Source organism: Synchiropus splendidus, chromosome 17, assembly GCF_027744825.2.
Source record: "Synchiropus splendidus isolate RoL2022-P1 chromosome 17, RoL_Sspl_1.0, whole genome shotgun sequence".
In the NCBI taxonomy this organism is placed as follows: domain Eukaryota; kingdom Metazoa; phylum Chordata; class Actinopteri; order Syngnathiformes; family Callionymidae; genus Synchiropus; species Synchiropus splendidus.
Genome location: NC_071350.1, coordinates 18,549,508 through 18,563,816, shown reverse-complemented (window position 1 = coordinate 18,563,816; position 14,309 = coordinate 18,549,508). Strand labels below are relative to the sequence as shown.

The window sequence follows — 14,309 nt, the reverse complement described above, 5'->3', positions numbered from 1 at the left end:
TCCATCCTCCGCTGCCTCCTCCACCCTCCTCATCCCTCCGCTGCCTCCTCATCCCTCCGCTGCCTCCTCCACCCACCTCATCTCTCCACTACCTCCTCCATCCTCCGCTGCCTCCTCATCCCTCCACTGCCTCCTCATCCCTCCACCGCCTCCTACACCCTCCTCATCTCTCCGCTACCTCCTCATCCCTCCGCTACCTCCTCCACCCTTCACTGCCTCCTCATCCCTCCGCTGCCTCCTCCACCCTCCTCATCTCTCCGCTACCTCCTCCACCCTTCACTGCCTCCTCATCCCTCCGCTGCCTCCTCCACCCTCCTCATCTCTCCGCTACCTCCTCCACCCTCCACTGCCTCCTCATCCCTCCGCTGCCTCCTCCACCCTCCTCATCTCTCCGCTACCTCCGCCACCCTCTGCTGCCTCCTCATTTCTCCGCTGCCTCCTCCACCCTCTGCTGCTGCCTCCTTATTTCTCCGCTGCCTCCCCGACCCTTGCTGCTGCCTCATGCTCACTGACCCATATTCCTGCCGTGTGCGTCCGTCATGTGAACCAGAGCTGCTGCTCCTCAGAGTCAGGAAGCAGAGGAGCTTCCAGACCACAGTCCACACATGGGAGTGGAGCGCACCGCAACAGTAGCTCGGGTTTCAGCCGCAGCGTGAGGAGGCTGCACATCTGTAACCAATTACAGCGGCGCAACGGGAAAACAAACGCGCGGCCCGTCCGCCTCTGTGTTGTCAGCGCTGCGACGCCGACAACACAGAGGTGGATCAGAGGAGGACCCAGTGCCTCGTGGCGCCCTGACTGGAGTCGCTCCGCTCCCAGTCTCTCACTGACGCACACCACGGCCAGGTTAAAGAAAATACTGTTTAATTAAAAATCTTAATGGCTTAGGCATGAAAACATGGCAACTGAACGAGGATATTAAACAGACAATAAATAAAATCATATTTACAGGAACAACAAAGCAACAAGGTTTAGTAGGCAAGTCGTCGTTAGAAGGCTAATTAGACACCTGTGTTACCAGCCAGTCGCCGCTGCTCCGGGAGGGCCCTGAACGCACCACGGACTCTGTGTGTGTGTGTGTGTGAATATATATATTTTTTAAGACTAACAATCTCTGAAGTGAATCAGAACTTGTGTTTGACGTTTGCTTCATTTGGTTTGAACGGAACACGTCGGGTCGGTTACAGCGGCGCTTTGCTGCCCCCTCGCGATGACACGTGGTACTACAGCCTTGAATCCAAAGTCTTTTGTTCCGCAAAACTATCGACCTTAACGGTGAGTGAGCAGCGCTTTACTTTAAACACGAATCCAAGTGTAAAAGAATGACGTGATTTTTCACGTTTCTCGCGAGTCTTTTTGAAGCGTTGTGCATCGTTGATGACGTCAGTGCGCAGCCGTTGCGAGCGTTGCCAAGCGCCACCGCGGTTTAAAGGAGCCACAACGATCTTCCAACATGAGCCAGCAGGGGGCAGCACTGAGGCGCAGCCGAGCGGACTGACAACTCAAGGCACTCAAGAGCGACGCTTCTTTCGGTGAGTTGGTGTCGGAACCTTCATGGTGATGGTCTGGTGTCGGTTCCATCCTATACAGGTCTCAGTTTGTGTCGGCACTGTGCAGTTTAGTCAAGATTCGACTCGTGTATTGTCGGTACAGTCGAATCCTCGTGTCGTCTTGGTAATTACGAACTCTGGTTTGGTCACGGTTGTAGTGTCGCTGCTGTGACGTCTGTTGGGCCATAATGTTGCAGTGTCTGTGTTGAGTGTGTTGAGTGTGTTTCTCTGTTTCGGTCACGCATTTCACCGACACGTCAACCGTTCCGACTCGTGTTTTGACTCCGGTGTGGTACGTCTCTCCAGCGAGGAGCTGGCAGGTAAACAACATAGAAATCACGGGTCTGACAGCACGAGTCAAAGTTCACCGCGCTGAGAAACTAGAAGGTTCTACACAAGCGTCCCACGGACGAGACGGCACTCGAGCGGCGCCGCCACTCTGGGACGCGAAGCTCGACAATACTGCACTGGAACGGCACATTCATTGCCGCGGAGCGCCACACGCTGGCGGGGAAAACTAACTGCAGGGTCCCTTTACGCGCCCACACGCAACAACTCCAACGGTCCCCACAGATGCTGCGTTCATGGTCACCAGGGGGCGCTGCAGAGCGGGCGCGTGGGGCCGATGACATCACCAGGTCATGACTGGTCGCTTCTTTGACTTCATGAGGTAGAAATGGAAACTTCAAAGATGTTTTGAACAAAATCATCTTTTGAGTGCGACTTGGTCGGATAAGAAAGCGTCGATTTGAAACTCGGGATTTTCAGTTGGACTCGGACTTCAGAGTCGAAGTGAAGGGGGTTACCGCAGCAACAGAGGAGCAAAATGATCCGCTCGTATCTGCATCACAACACTCACAAAGATGTGAGACATCAGTTGTGCAGCGACATCACAACATCGACCACAAAACGACATGAATCTGCGGAAATGACGGACCCGAACGCAGCACGAGCTCTGGTTTCTGACGCGACCTGAACGCAGCATCTCAGCCGAGTGAGTCGTATCTGCAGCAAAGTGCTTGTAAATGCTTCCCATGATCTAATGGCACAAACGTGTGTGTGTGTGTGTGTGTGTGTGTGTGTGTGTGTGTGTGTGTGTGCGTGTGCGTGTGCGTGTGCCCGCGGGTCTAGGTGGCGATGTGAGCCGTGGAGGGGATGGAGACGAACTCGCGCAGGATGTTCTTGGCCGTCTCCAGGTTGTTCTGCGCGATCATCAGCGCTTTCTGAATGTCCTGGATGGAGTAGCCCTGCGACATCAGACACTCGATCTCGCCGTTCAGGGCCGAGGAGGCGGGCGGCGGAGCGGGCGAGGCGGCCGGACCCGGCACGTCGGGCAGCGGCGCGTGGTGCTCCCGGGCCAGAGGTCGGGCGCGTCTGTCCGAGTTGGCCCGGCGCGGTAGAGGTTTGGGGGGGTGGTCCGGGTCGATGCCGGGCGCGAACAGACCTGCGCACAGACGCGGTCACAGACTGGACCCCCCACATGATCCGACCCGCTCGGTGAACTCACCGGCTTCCAGCGCTCCGTCCATGCTCAGCGTGCTGAAGGAGGCGGCGGTGGCGCTGATGTCAGACATGGCTCTCCTGGCCGGGGCCGGGGGCCCGACGGGTCGCGGACAGTTGTACTCGTAAATGTCCTCAGAGCTGGTGCCGTCTGGTTTGGCTGGAGCCGCCGCTGCAGCAGCCTCTGAAACGCCAAGTCACAGCTGAGCTCACAGCAGGACACCTGTCGCCCCCTTGTGGACATGAGGAGATCCTCACCTGGTTCTGAGTTCTGTGACGACTCGGACTGGATGTTGCACATGGACTCGTAGACCTGTGGGTCGTCAGAGTCGCTGTCTGCGACCTCCGCACTGTTGGAGACACAACACCTGTTAACCCGAGGAGCACAGGACTAAAACCAGAGCTCAACTCTGAGCTACTTCCTGTTTCTCCTGCTGGCTGTGCTCTTCATTGCACCTTTATTATTCTTTATGATTCTCATTGAGCTCTGGCCTCAGCTGCAGACTGGTTCCTTCACGTTAAGCCCTCACTGACCGACATGGTGTGACAAGTGCATTTTAAGTGGAAGGAACACCTCGACGGTTTCTCTTTGGTTCGTCTGCCGGCAGAGATCCGGGGCCTTGCACTCGCACAACTGTTCTCACAGTCACACCTCTGCAGTGGGACCCAGCAGAGCCGCAGGAGTTGAGCGTGAGGGAGTGAGAGCGGGTGCTGTGCTGCGTGGAGTGTCGCTTCTCTCACGTGAGTCTCATTCAAACCCATGCGGTGACTCTGCAGACCAGAGAGAGACCACTGGGCTGCTCACTCCAGCTGGACTGACTAAACACAGCTGGACGTTGCTCGAATAAAGTGGTGAACAAACTGAAATATTCAAGTCCAGGAGTGGAAGTTTGTCATCATTGAAGAGGTCAAAGGTTAAATTGATAATCTATGTTTGCTCTTTGATGATCGGGTTTTTTGTCTCCTCTTCCACTTAAACTGTAATTAAATAGTAAAAAAGTCACAGTAATGTAGAATAATTGACATACAAAAGTGGAACTGACTCATTTTTGGAAACAAATCTTCAGCCCTGGAACCAAAATAACGTGCGAGCGAAGTACCTGGCGTTGTTGTTGTAGTGGAGGTGGTTTGTTTGTCCCGGAACTGGCGGCACCAGTGAGCCGGTTATGACCCAGGGAGCCCCAGAGACGGGCAGGGAGGTGGGGCTCATGTACTCGTTCTCCTCACAGTCGGCGGCCAGCTTCTCTCTGCTGGACACGGCCGACGCTGGCAGAGACCTGGGCCAGAACTTCAGGTGAGTATCAGAGTGGACCTCCCGACCCGAGTGTCACCGGTACCTCGCAGCCAGACAGTAGATGGCGTTGGTCGCCGCCTGAGGCTTGATTCCCTCCCCGCAGGCTCCATTACTCTGGTGGATGGTGGAGACAGCAGGTGGCGCTTTGGTGGCGGGTCGCGGCACCATGTAGTTGCTGGCCCACGCAGGCTGGTCAGGGGTGGAGGGGAGGGGTCGCCTCTGCAGCCTGGAGTCCTGGCCCACCAAAGAGGGGCGCTCGGGAGGTGGAGGAGGAGGCAACTCTCTCAAGGCCGGAGGGAGTGGGAGGGGCTTGTCTCTGTGAGTCGCTGCCATCTGCTGGCCACGGGAAACACCAAGGCATGAGACTCCTCTGAAGTTCAGTCATCGACAGCAAAAGGAAAGTTGGGACTCACTTTGGCGGTGGCTCCTTGACCCAGATGACTGTGAGAGCAGGAGGGTCTCTGCTGCAGGAGGTCCAGTCGGGGAGGAACCGGGGGCAGCTGCGAGACCGGAGAGGCCGGGCGCTCCACCTGCACCAGGTGGTTCAAATGTGTCACTTTAGAGAGAGCAGACTTCATGTTCCGACAAGGCTGAACGACGCTCATGGGCATGATCAAAGCAAACTAAGGGAAAGTTTACTATATACTGTATGTTCAAGTAACACACCAAGTAAACAGTTATCGTACATCGTGACTCTCACAGCTATTGACTGCTGGCAAAGCTGCTGCTCTGGGTTTGATTGCTCTGGTCTGTCTGTCCATTAAGTGCACTGCACATCTGTGCTGGATCAGGAGTCTGAGCTGTCCTGACCGAGGGGCTCTTTCTGACCGAGTACACGTGTGACTGGATCCCACCTTGCTACAGGCCAGTCTGCTCATCACCAGACTCTGGTCCTCCAGGCGCTCATCGTCCTCCTCTTCGTTGCAGACGGTGTCCGCCCTGCTGGAGGCCTGGAACCCAGCGAAGGACGCGCCACCGGCCTTGGGGTGGAAGGGGTCCACGACGATGGGTTCCGTGCCCTTGATCTCACAGCGGCAGAAGGGGCAGCCTTGGCCCTCCGACTCCTGACACACACACACACAGAGAGGAGGCGGCGCTGAGCGGATAAGAGCCGAGCGCTTCAGCCTGGGTGCGACCTCACCTGCCAGGCCGTCAGACAGGACGTGCACATCAGGTGCCTGCAGGGCTCGATCTTCACGTCCTTGTCGTTCTCTGCACAGATCTTACAGAGCTGGAAGGTGGAGCCCATCTCGCAGTACAACTCGTACTGCTCCTGCAGGAGGACGTGAGGAGCGTCAAGCTAACGTCGGTGCTGGCTGGGAGTCGGGACACCGACCTGAGTAACTTTGATGTGGTCCTGCGGTGACGGCTCACACAGGCCAGTTAGATCTGGATTCTGAGCCCGACCGTCCGGAAACAGGTAACTGGACAAAACATAGACTCATGTTTACATGCTGAAGGGTTGGTCAGTGGTGTCAACAACAAACAGGAACCTGGACTTCATGGCTTCAGAAAACAAAGGATTCCAGAGTAAGAAGCTGACAAAGCTGTTTGAATTTCTCTGCCTACAGTTCGTCCCGTGGAAGTCAGATCTTCTCACCAACAGATGATGAGGCAGAAAATGTCATGGCATCTGAGGGATTTGGCCCGGTACCTTGTGACATGTCACTAAATCAAGCCTCGGCGCGTCCAGCTACTGCATTCGTTGGCTATTTTCATTCAAACATCTCCCTCTGGTTCAGGCAGGCCATCTGTCGCTGCACACCGGTATCTGCTCGCTTCATCTCACGCACGTGTGCTTCAGAGTGTCATCATCTTCCTGCACCGTTTCCTCAATTCGAAGCCACAAACTGAACCATCTTGATAATGCAAACACATTATCTGATGTGGCCACTTGTTTACGCTCAGTTTTCCAAGACGTCTCTTCAGCCAAAAGACTTTATAGTGAAGACTGACTTTTAATTTCTGGAATCTCCCCGCAGTGCTTGAACTCTGGACGACATCATGTACCCTGGAGGGCATAATGTGCAGCATTGACACAGCAGTTGACTTACAATCCCTCTCTGTATCCATCAATGAGGGCTTGGAAGAGGGGCTTGTTATGGGGGATGGTCTGCAGGATGTTCCCATCGGCCGTCACGTAGCCGATGGCCCACTGGCCCAGTCGAGTGCAGCTCAGCCTGAAGATGTAGCTGAGACACAAACGGAGAGAGTTGAGAGAGCAGCCAGTGAGGGAGGCGCGAGCCAAGCACGACGGCCGACACGTCGCCAGCCTTGAAATCTAGTGATTTCTGTGGATTGCATTGGGAGACAAGAGCCTTGGAACAAACCTTGTCACCCGAGACTAAAGGAGGTCCAGGATCGCCTGGCTTTGACTCTGACTTCAAGCGTGTACCGTCAAAACGCCACTTGGACTTACGGCACTCGGATCAAACGCTCGCTTTTGTTTCCTCCTCAGTGGAACTGTGCGGATGCTCTCAAGACTCTTTTGCTAAATCCACCATTGTATAATCATCTTAATATAACAAACCTAGTTTAATCATTTTTGCTCCACCCTCAGGTCGACTATGTGTTCATCTACATCTACACCCCCCCCCCAAAAAAAAAAAAAAAAAACCTTAAAAAAAAGTTTTAATTCTGACCCTGTAGGTCCACATTGGCTGGACGACTAAGCACAGTGACATGATCAGGATGATGACTCTTGTTTCTCTAGCCTTTTCTTTTACTCAGCCCTCTCGTGGTGATTGTCTATTTTAAAACCCGAAATTGAAAGTCTGGCAGGTGGTGTGCCGGGGAAAGGCTGTCTCACCTGCCGGGCTTGTGGATGAACCGGTGCAGCCGGGCTTTCACCTCGTCGTAGGTTAGAAAGGCCATGTATCCGGGGTGTGTGACGGCAAGGCTGTTCCAGTTCCTCAAAAGCGACGACCACGGCTACAAAGGGAACAGACAGACACATGACCTCCTTCCAGGTCCACACACCTCGACGGCCTCAACGTCAACCACGTCCGGTTCCGACACACTAGGGGCCACGAGAGGCTTGATGAGCGTGTTTCTAAACATAACCATACAGACTGATCAACATTTCTTATTTCTGTCCCGTGTTCTAGGACTTACTCCACCAAACAGACGGACTACCCAGCCTGTGACGCTCGACACCTGACTGACAGCAGGGTGAGTACGAGAGTTCACCAGGGATGACTAAGTGAACGTGATTCTTGTTGCACTTCCAGCTGTTTGTAGTTACGAGACAGGCACCGTTCACCCACTTCTGGTGAGTTTTATGAGGAAGTTTTCTCATCGCTCAGTCAATGGGGCTATTATGGGATTTACTTATCAGTTTGGCAATAGAAATGAGGAAAACAAGAACACTTTATCTTCTCACTTTTTTCCATCTCAATAATCTGTTTTTTTCCGACCTTAAAAGACCTCTTCCTCCAGGCTCAGACAGGGTCCCTGATGTGCTGTCACAGTAACATCCTAAAGCTCGACCCCATTGGAAGCTCAGCACTGCCCCTGCATTTATTTTGGAAACTAAACAAGAGGCGGTTGTGAAGATGAGCGGCCAGTTTGCAGAGTCACAACACGCTGCGGTAAACTTCAGGACAGAATGTCTTGGTTCCCCACTCTTCACACATCAGTGCAACATCGCTCATCACTGGAAGGTCTAGGATAGAGGCCAGATCCAACCCTGTGCTTGGATATGACTCGAGGTTGGGACACCTCACCAGCTTCCAGTCAATCATTAGCAAATCTCAGCGAGTGAATAACATTAAACTTTTGTTTGTTCAGCGACAGCAGCGGTCGGCCCTCAACCTTGGATGTTCCCAGGAATGAAATCCAAACACTTATTCCCCAGCATGCGAGCAAAGTTTCTTTAGACATAGGATGAGGTAACACACTCCAGAGAGGGATGAGCCAGAGTCAGAAAAGCAACTGTGAAACCAGTTGGATATCAAGACAACACCTCACAGAAGACTCCCAGTAGCTTGACCTAAGCTGGGTTCTCACCTGGAACAGTCGGGTGAAGATGTCAAACTCGAACACAGAGATGCAGTCGTTGCAGGTGAGGTCGATGGTGGACTTGAGCGCCATGGCCTCCAGGCCCGAGCTTATGGGGTGAAATTCGTGGAGCGCTTGACGAAACGTTCTCCATGGCACTATGGTCCTGCAGGCGAGTGAAATTAGAGCACCAACTCCAGGCGGAACGTTCACTCCAACTTACTTGTCCCCGAATGCCCTCCTCCAGAATTCTGCTGCGTCAGCTTTAGTGATTCTGAAGTTGTCACCTTGGAAAAGGCCATTGGGGAATATGGCTTTGAGCTCAGCGAGCATGTGACTGAAGATCAGCGAGAGTTTGGTCAAGTTTCGCCTGGAGGACACACAGAAGATCAGGACTTTAACAACGATTTCACAGCTGGTTTCCACTTCACACGCCTCCCAAAAACCTCCAAGTGAAAACAGCATTTTAGCCAAACTGGTCAAAGGCGCCAAGATCAGTGACACACTTGATCAAAGGAGGAAGGAAACTGATGTATTTCTGATGAAACAGGAAGTGAATGTGATGGAGGAGATTAATCACTCGGGGTGTTTTCTTCTAATCTGTCTGATGGACGACATGATGAGTGTCTCAAGCCAGTTGAGGGAAGAACAGCAACCACAAAACTGCTGCAGGATTTAAGGGGTTAAATGATGAAGACTGGTTCATTCCCTGTTTTCTCAGCAGTAAGAGCAATAAAAGAGCTGAAAGTGGGCCGGAGCAGAAATCGCGTGGTCACACTTTCCGCCTGCTTCAGGGCGTCAAAGTAGTTACACGAGTAGAACAAGTCAACCAGAATACTCGTGTGTCCAGAACTCTAACACAGCAATCATTTAGATTTGACAGCAGAAACACCACTCAACAACAACCAACGAGTAGATGCATAGACCATCCAACCTGGGCTGAGAGTTCTCCTCGTACATCCGCTCCTTGGCTTCCTTAAAAAGGCTCATGGTCTGTTTGGTCTTGTTGGTCAGGTTCTCCATGACCACACGGAAATACTCGTTCTCGCCCAGCGTCTCCATCCGGCCCTCGTACCGGGACAAGATGGTCCGGAGGTGCTGGTAGGTGTCGGGCAGCAGGTCCAGGATGTAGGGCGGACTGTTCTTCAATGCCACCTTGGGGTTCTGGCAGAGGCGGACGACCTGGACAAGAGATATGAAATGATAACGTACACGTTCACAGACTTACTTTAAAATACTAAAAGTATATTGAAAAAACCCACATTGAATGGTTAATATAGATTATTATATTTCATATTAAGGACAAATTTGTTGCGTGCTGTTTTGCTACAATAAGCAGCTGAGGAGACCAAATGTAAGCAGAGGGAAAGCCTTGGATGCAACAGTATATCAAGGTCTGACACAACAACCACACAGTAATGAAACCCACCGCGGTGATACACTTTCATCCTGATCAAATTCCGAAAAGAGTTAATTATGGTCCCGGGTTATCATGGTGGCGTGTGAAAAAAGATCCACCCACATCACCAACAAGTTGGCACAGTTCATCAGATTTGCATTGCAAATGCAAGCGTGTGGCAGTGTGCGATTCTCTGCATGTCCATGTGTGGAAGTGTTTGTGCTCCTGTGTGGAGGAAATGTTTAGTCATCTGCCCACCATGATACAGAGAGTCTCCAGAGGAAGCCTCGTGTGGTCAAGAGATTAGAAAACCTCTCATTACCAAACCTGACTGTTGCTAATTTTACCTTGAAAGCAAGTGGCTTGAGTTTAATTCAAGTCATGATGGCCAGCTTCTTATGAAAAGGCCTGTAAAAGTGGGTGTGGGAGTGTTTATCGTCGCCCTCATTAAACTGACAGGAGAGAAGGGACTATGAGTCAATATTTGGTTTGCGATCTGATGCGTGTAAACAGTGAGATGATAAAGTAAAGAAGAGCAGCACGATGAGAGCGAGATTATTTCTAATAAATGTGTCAGACCGCATGAGCCTTGACAGGCTAAGCTGTGCGATGATAAAGTCAGTGGAACATCCACCCAGATGTGAGCCGATCAACTCACAAGCATGCAATGCGACGTGAGTCATGGGCGATGACCACCAAATGCAGACCAGGAGATTCAGATGCTCATGCGCTGGTTGTGTCACTTTTAAATCAAATAAACAGTAACCGAAATGTTTTTATGAAAACTCATTTCCTGCCTGATGTTAGTAATCCACAGCCTCGAACTGACTTTTGAGTGGTGCCTCAGGTCACATGACTGGGATCCATGTCATGCTCAGTTAAATTAAATATTGATAATTTATCTATGGAAAGCCAGGACCTGTCACTTCCCTTGTGGGTTTATATTGGCAGCCAACCAAAAGAAATGTTGCTGGTGAAGGTGAAAGAGTGGCACGATTGGAGAAAAGCTCCAGAGAAACCAACATGGCGCACTGGTGTCGTACGTTATTGGACAGACTATCAACCAGAAGAACCACATTTTACTTAAAATTCAATATGCACTCCAGAAGTGGCCCCTAGCTCTTTCAGTTGCCCAGGAATAGCGTCGTCTAATTTTGCCATGAACTCTCGAGTGTTACCCCAAAAGTTTGGTTTGGGAAGACGTATTTCTCTTACCAACCCCAAAGAAATAAGTCAGTTAGTGGACCCACAAAAACCCATCCATCCCTGGGAAGTGGGCCATTCATAAACAAGGGCATGAAAACAACATCCTGAATCGTCTGGTTCGGTTGTTTAGAGGAGCAGCTCTACTGTAACATCTACCTTGGAAGCAGGTCTGAATCGTCTATTGCAGTTTGGACAGAGACGCTGACTCCTGCACCGACGGTGAACCCAGGAATGAGAGCATGACTAAGTGTTGAAGACGAGCCTGCCACTTATTGATCTGCATTCCCTCCAGAACTTAATGCGTACCATTACGAAATCGCGCTTCAGCAGAACTGATTGAGAATTACTGCAGCAGCATCTCTGAAGGAGCAGGCAAGGACCAGACTTCTTGGAAACCAAAATTGTTTTTCTCAGCGTGGAAGGCCAAAAAGTCCCTCCTAACAAAGTCAGATGAATTGGCAATGACTGAAGTATGGAAATGACATAACAGAGAGAGTCATTCTGATCAATGTTTTTGTATTAGCGGACACACTTTTGGTCCAGAATGGGGGGAAATGTGGTCGCGGGCTTTAGAAGCACAACCGTGATCTTTGTCTAACTTCAGCTTATTTATAGCTAATTCCAGGAGCCTGATCCTGCGTTAGACGGCATGAAAATGATCAGTGAAAATGGACGGGGCCAAAAAAAAGATGAGGATGAGGGGGAGCAATGAATCATGACAGTAGGAGGGTCACACAATGCCCTCGTCTGTATACACCACATTCACTTCCTGTTCTTGGAGTTCCCCAGAGGATTCCAACCCAAACGAGTGCTTTACTACTTCCCCAAGTGAGCGCAGCTCAGAGGGGCACTTTAGTTGAATGAAGATGGAACACCACAGCTGCTTGGACGTATAGAAACAGAGGCTGCAGGCAGCACTTCGGTCAGACCTCCCAGCGGGCTTGACTTCCACACATTTTTTCCATCAGGGAAGCTGGAAAAATTTGCAAATTCTTTGCATCTTCACACAACACACTGAGCTTTCTGTCGCAGATAAGGACACCACTAACCTTGTTTGGCTTTGTGCGGCAAAACCAGAGATCATGGATCAGAGCGCACCTCCAGACAAAGGAGAAGGATTCTCAACAGCACTTATGAAAATGCGCTTTAAGCAGACTGCACAGGTGAACAAACGCTCCCCTGGCAGCTGGGATAATCTCTCCTCTCGTACCTTGTAAGACAATGCCAGCAGGGCAACGCTCAGCTCCCATTTCCAAGACCAAACACCATTTCAACAAGCCATACACACACACACCTTTTTCCTTTCACTGGACCTGAATTAGCCTCTTTAATGACAAGCAGCAAACCTCGATGCCTGAAGCGAATGAAGGGAGAAACAATAGGTTCATTATCCGCCATGCAGCCCTCAGTTTACACTCCTAACTGTCTTGTCAGGGTTGAAATTGGAGCCAATTAGACATGCTGTCTTCATGTCCAATGTTAACATGAAATGAGGACGTGAAAGGTTTCCTTCTCTAGAGTCCAAAGTAACACCAGCCTCTCACGGATAATAGAGGCATTCATATATTGATACCATAAAATAAAGACAAAGAGATGAGAGTCCCAATTTAAAAGAGTCACTACAGTCTTCCACGTCGGGCGTGTTCACTTGTCATGACCTAAATGTTGCAGAGCAGCATACGAGGGAGCGAAGCAGCGAATAAAGCACACAAATGTATGTTAAAGCTTGCTTCAGAGTAATTAAAGAGGAATATAAAACATAACCTTTGCTTAGATAGTTCCCCAAGTTGGCAACATTTTCACAAACATGGCAACCACATAGCAGAAGTAGAGACTGGCGAGGTGCTCTTACAGGACCGGTCACGTGCCACCAATGGAAACCAAGGAAATAAGATTCAAATGCACAAGAACCATGGAAATAAAGTCTTTTACATAGTCGCTAGAGGCACCAACACAGCTTGCATCATCATCATCATCATCAGGTTGGAGGATGCAGTTCGAGAGCTCAATGAAGGTCTTTTCTTGGCTCCAGAGGGGCCACTGCAGTTTGACACTCAGTGCTCTGCAGTAACTGACTAGTGAATGAGCCAGAAAATCAGGCAAGAAACATTGGCAAATAAATCATATTAATTGTGATACATCAGCGAGCTTTTGCTTATCCATCTCTCTGTCGTTTCCCTCATCTCATGACTGCCATGACACTATCATGCCTCATCAGGTGAGTGGTCAGGGGTGTCCTTCAGAGGCTGGGGGTCAACTCAAAGTGACACGAGAGCTTCTGCTTCTCCATGGAAAAGGGAACTGGCAGGGCTTGTGTTTTGGACACGTCAGCTATTTTGTCTTGCAAAGCATGTTGCAGACTCCTCAGGGAGCCTTTATTTTTTTGGGGGGGGGGCTTCTTTGAAGACCCATGCACACGTAAAAAATACACCGGTGAAACATCACTGTGGCTTGGTTTTCAAACAGCGCAGGACAGAAATGCGAGTTATAAAACCAAATTTGAGCCTTTCTGAAATTGAGGTCGGGACTGCATCCAATCCAGCCCGCTGCAACAGGAATGTTAGTCAGTTAATCCACTGTCGCTTCGGAATGATGGCGTTGCCCGCAACTAGGCATTGGGTGGCTGAACGTGACACGTCGCCGCTGTGCAGCGACTGCGTGGACCCTCCTTATCTGTGCAGGGTGTCTCTTCCGCGACCCACATCAGCTGTAATTACCTTGTCCATGAGCTTCCAGCATTTCTCCACCATCTTCTTGTCCACCACGGCGGGCTGGTGCGGCTGCAGCGGGGGCTGGTGCGGCTGAAAGGCGTCCTTCATCAAGCCGATCAGACCGGCGCCCCTCCGTGGATTTCCGGCCATGAACTCGACGGGCGACCGGGGGTGAGCCCCGGGGTTCGGCTCGGTAACCAGGGACTACTCCTGTCACGACTCCCACCAAACAAATAACCCACTTTGACACCCCCCAATTTCGCACGCCCGGAGAAATTCGGCGTTAAAACGCGAGCTGTCCAGCAGCGGAACAAAAAGCCTGGCGCGCGCGCGCGCGTGTGTGTGTGTGTGCGCGCGCGCGGCGCAGCTAGCTAACAAGCTACGCTTAAAAAACGCCTCCCTCAGCAAGAGTTCGGCTCGAAATACCTGCACAGGACATCCCCCCCGCGTCTCTCTCTCTAGTGACGGGCAGTGTGGCGGCTCTGCCCGGGGACGACACGCTAAACCATCCCGGCTCGCGCTAAAGTCGAGGGTTAATAAGCCACAGCTCTTTAGCCAACTAATCAACAGCAGTGCGAGTAAACACGGATATCCGGCCACGCCTTCAAAATAAAAGCTCCGCCGTAAACAGAAAACAAGAAGAAGCCTTC

The 14,309-nt window shown here is 51.3% G+C and overlaps 1 protein-coding gene across 2 annotated transcripts; it reads right to left on the bottom strand.

The window, feature by feature from the left end:
* Positions 1 to 847: 847 nt before the first annotated feature.
* Positions 848 to 14,260, bottom strand: LOC128747990 (E3 ubiquitin-protein ligase CBL-like). 2 transcript variants are annotated; one of them, XM_053846314.1, is made up of 15 exons: positions 13,666 to 14,260; positions 9,278 to 9,525; positions 8,567 to 8,713; positions 8,353 to 8,509; positions 7,154 to 7,275; positions 6,399 to 6,536; positions 5,681 to 5,768; positions 5,486 to 5,617; positions 5,199 to 5,408; positions 4,758 to 4,874; positions 4,388 to 4,680; positions 4,151 to 4,327; positions 3,309 to 3,400; positions 3,058 to 3,234; positions 848 to 2,994 (listed from the first exon to the last, which is right to left on the bottom strand). In XM_053846314.1, the coding sequence occupies exons 1-15, from the start codon at positions 13,807 to 13,809 to the stop codon at positions 2,678 to 2,680; spliced, it is 2,559 nt and encodes an 852-aa protein (XP_053702289.1). In that variant the 5' UTR covers positions 13,810 to 14,260; the 3' UTR covers positions 848 to 2,677. The 2 variants fall into 2 exon arrangements, with proteins under 2 accessions (XP_053702289.1, XP_053702290.1); XM_053846315.1 differs by having other exon boundaries at positions 4,388 to 4,677; positions 13,666 to 14,259.
* Positions 14,261 to 14,309: the final 49 nt, after the last annotated feature.

Bases quoted from the DNA above. Each gene is read 5' to 3' on its own strand.
- LOC128747990 (XM_053846314.1), bottom strand. From the start codon at position 13,809: ATGGCCGGAAATCCACGGAGGGGCGCCGGTCTGATCGGCTTGATGAAG. The intron at 5,618-5,680 runs GTCGGTGTCCCG...GTCCTCCTGCAG, and splicing joins ACCACATCAAAGTTACTCAG to GAGCAGTACGAGTTGTACTG. The intron at 3,401-4,150 runs GTACTTCGCTCG...TGTCTCCAACAG, and splicing joins CACTACAACAACAACGCCAG to TGCGGAGGTCGCAGACAGCG.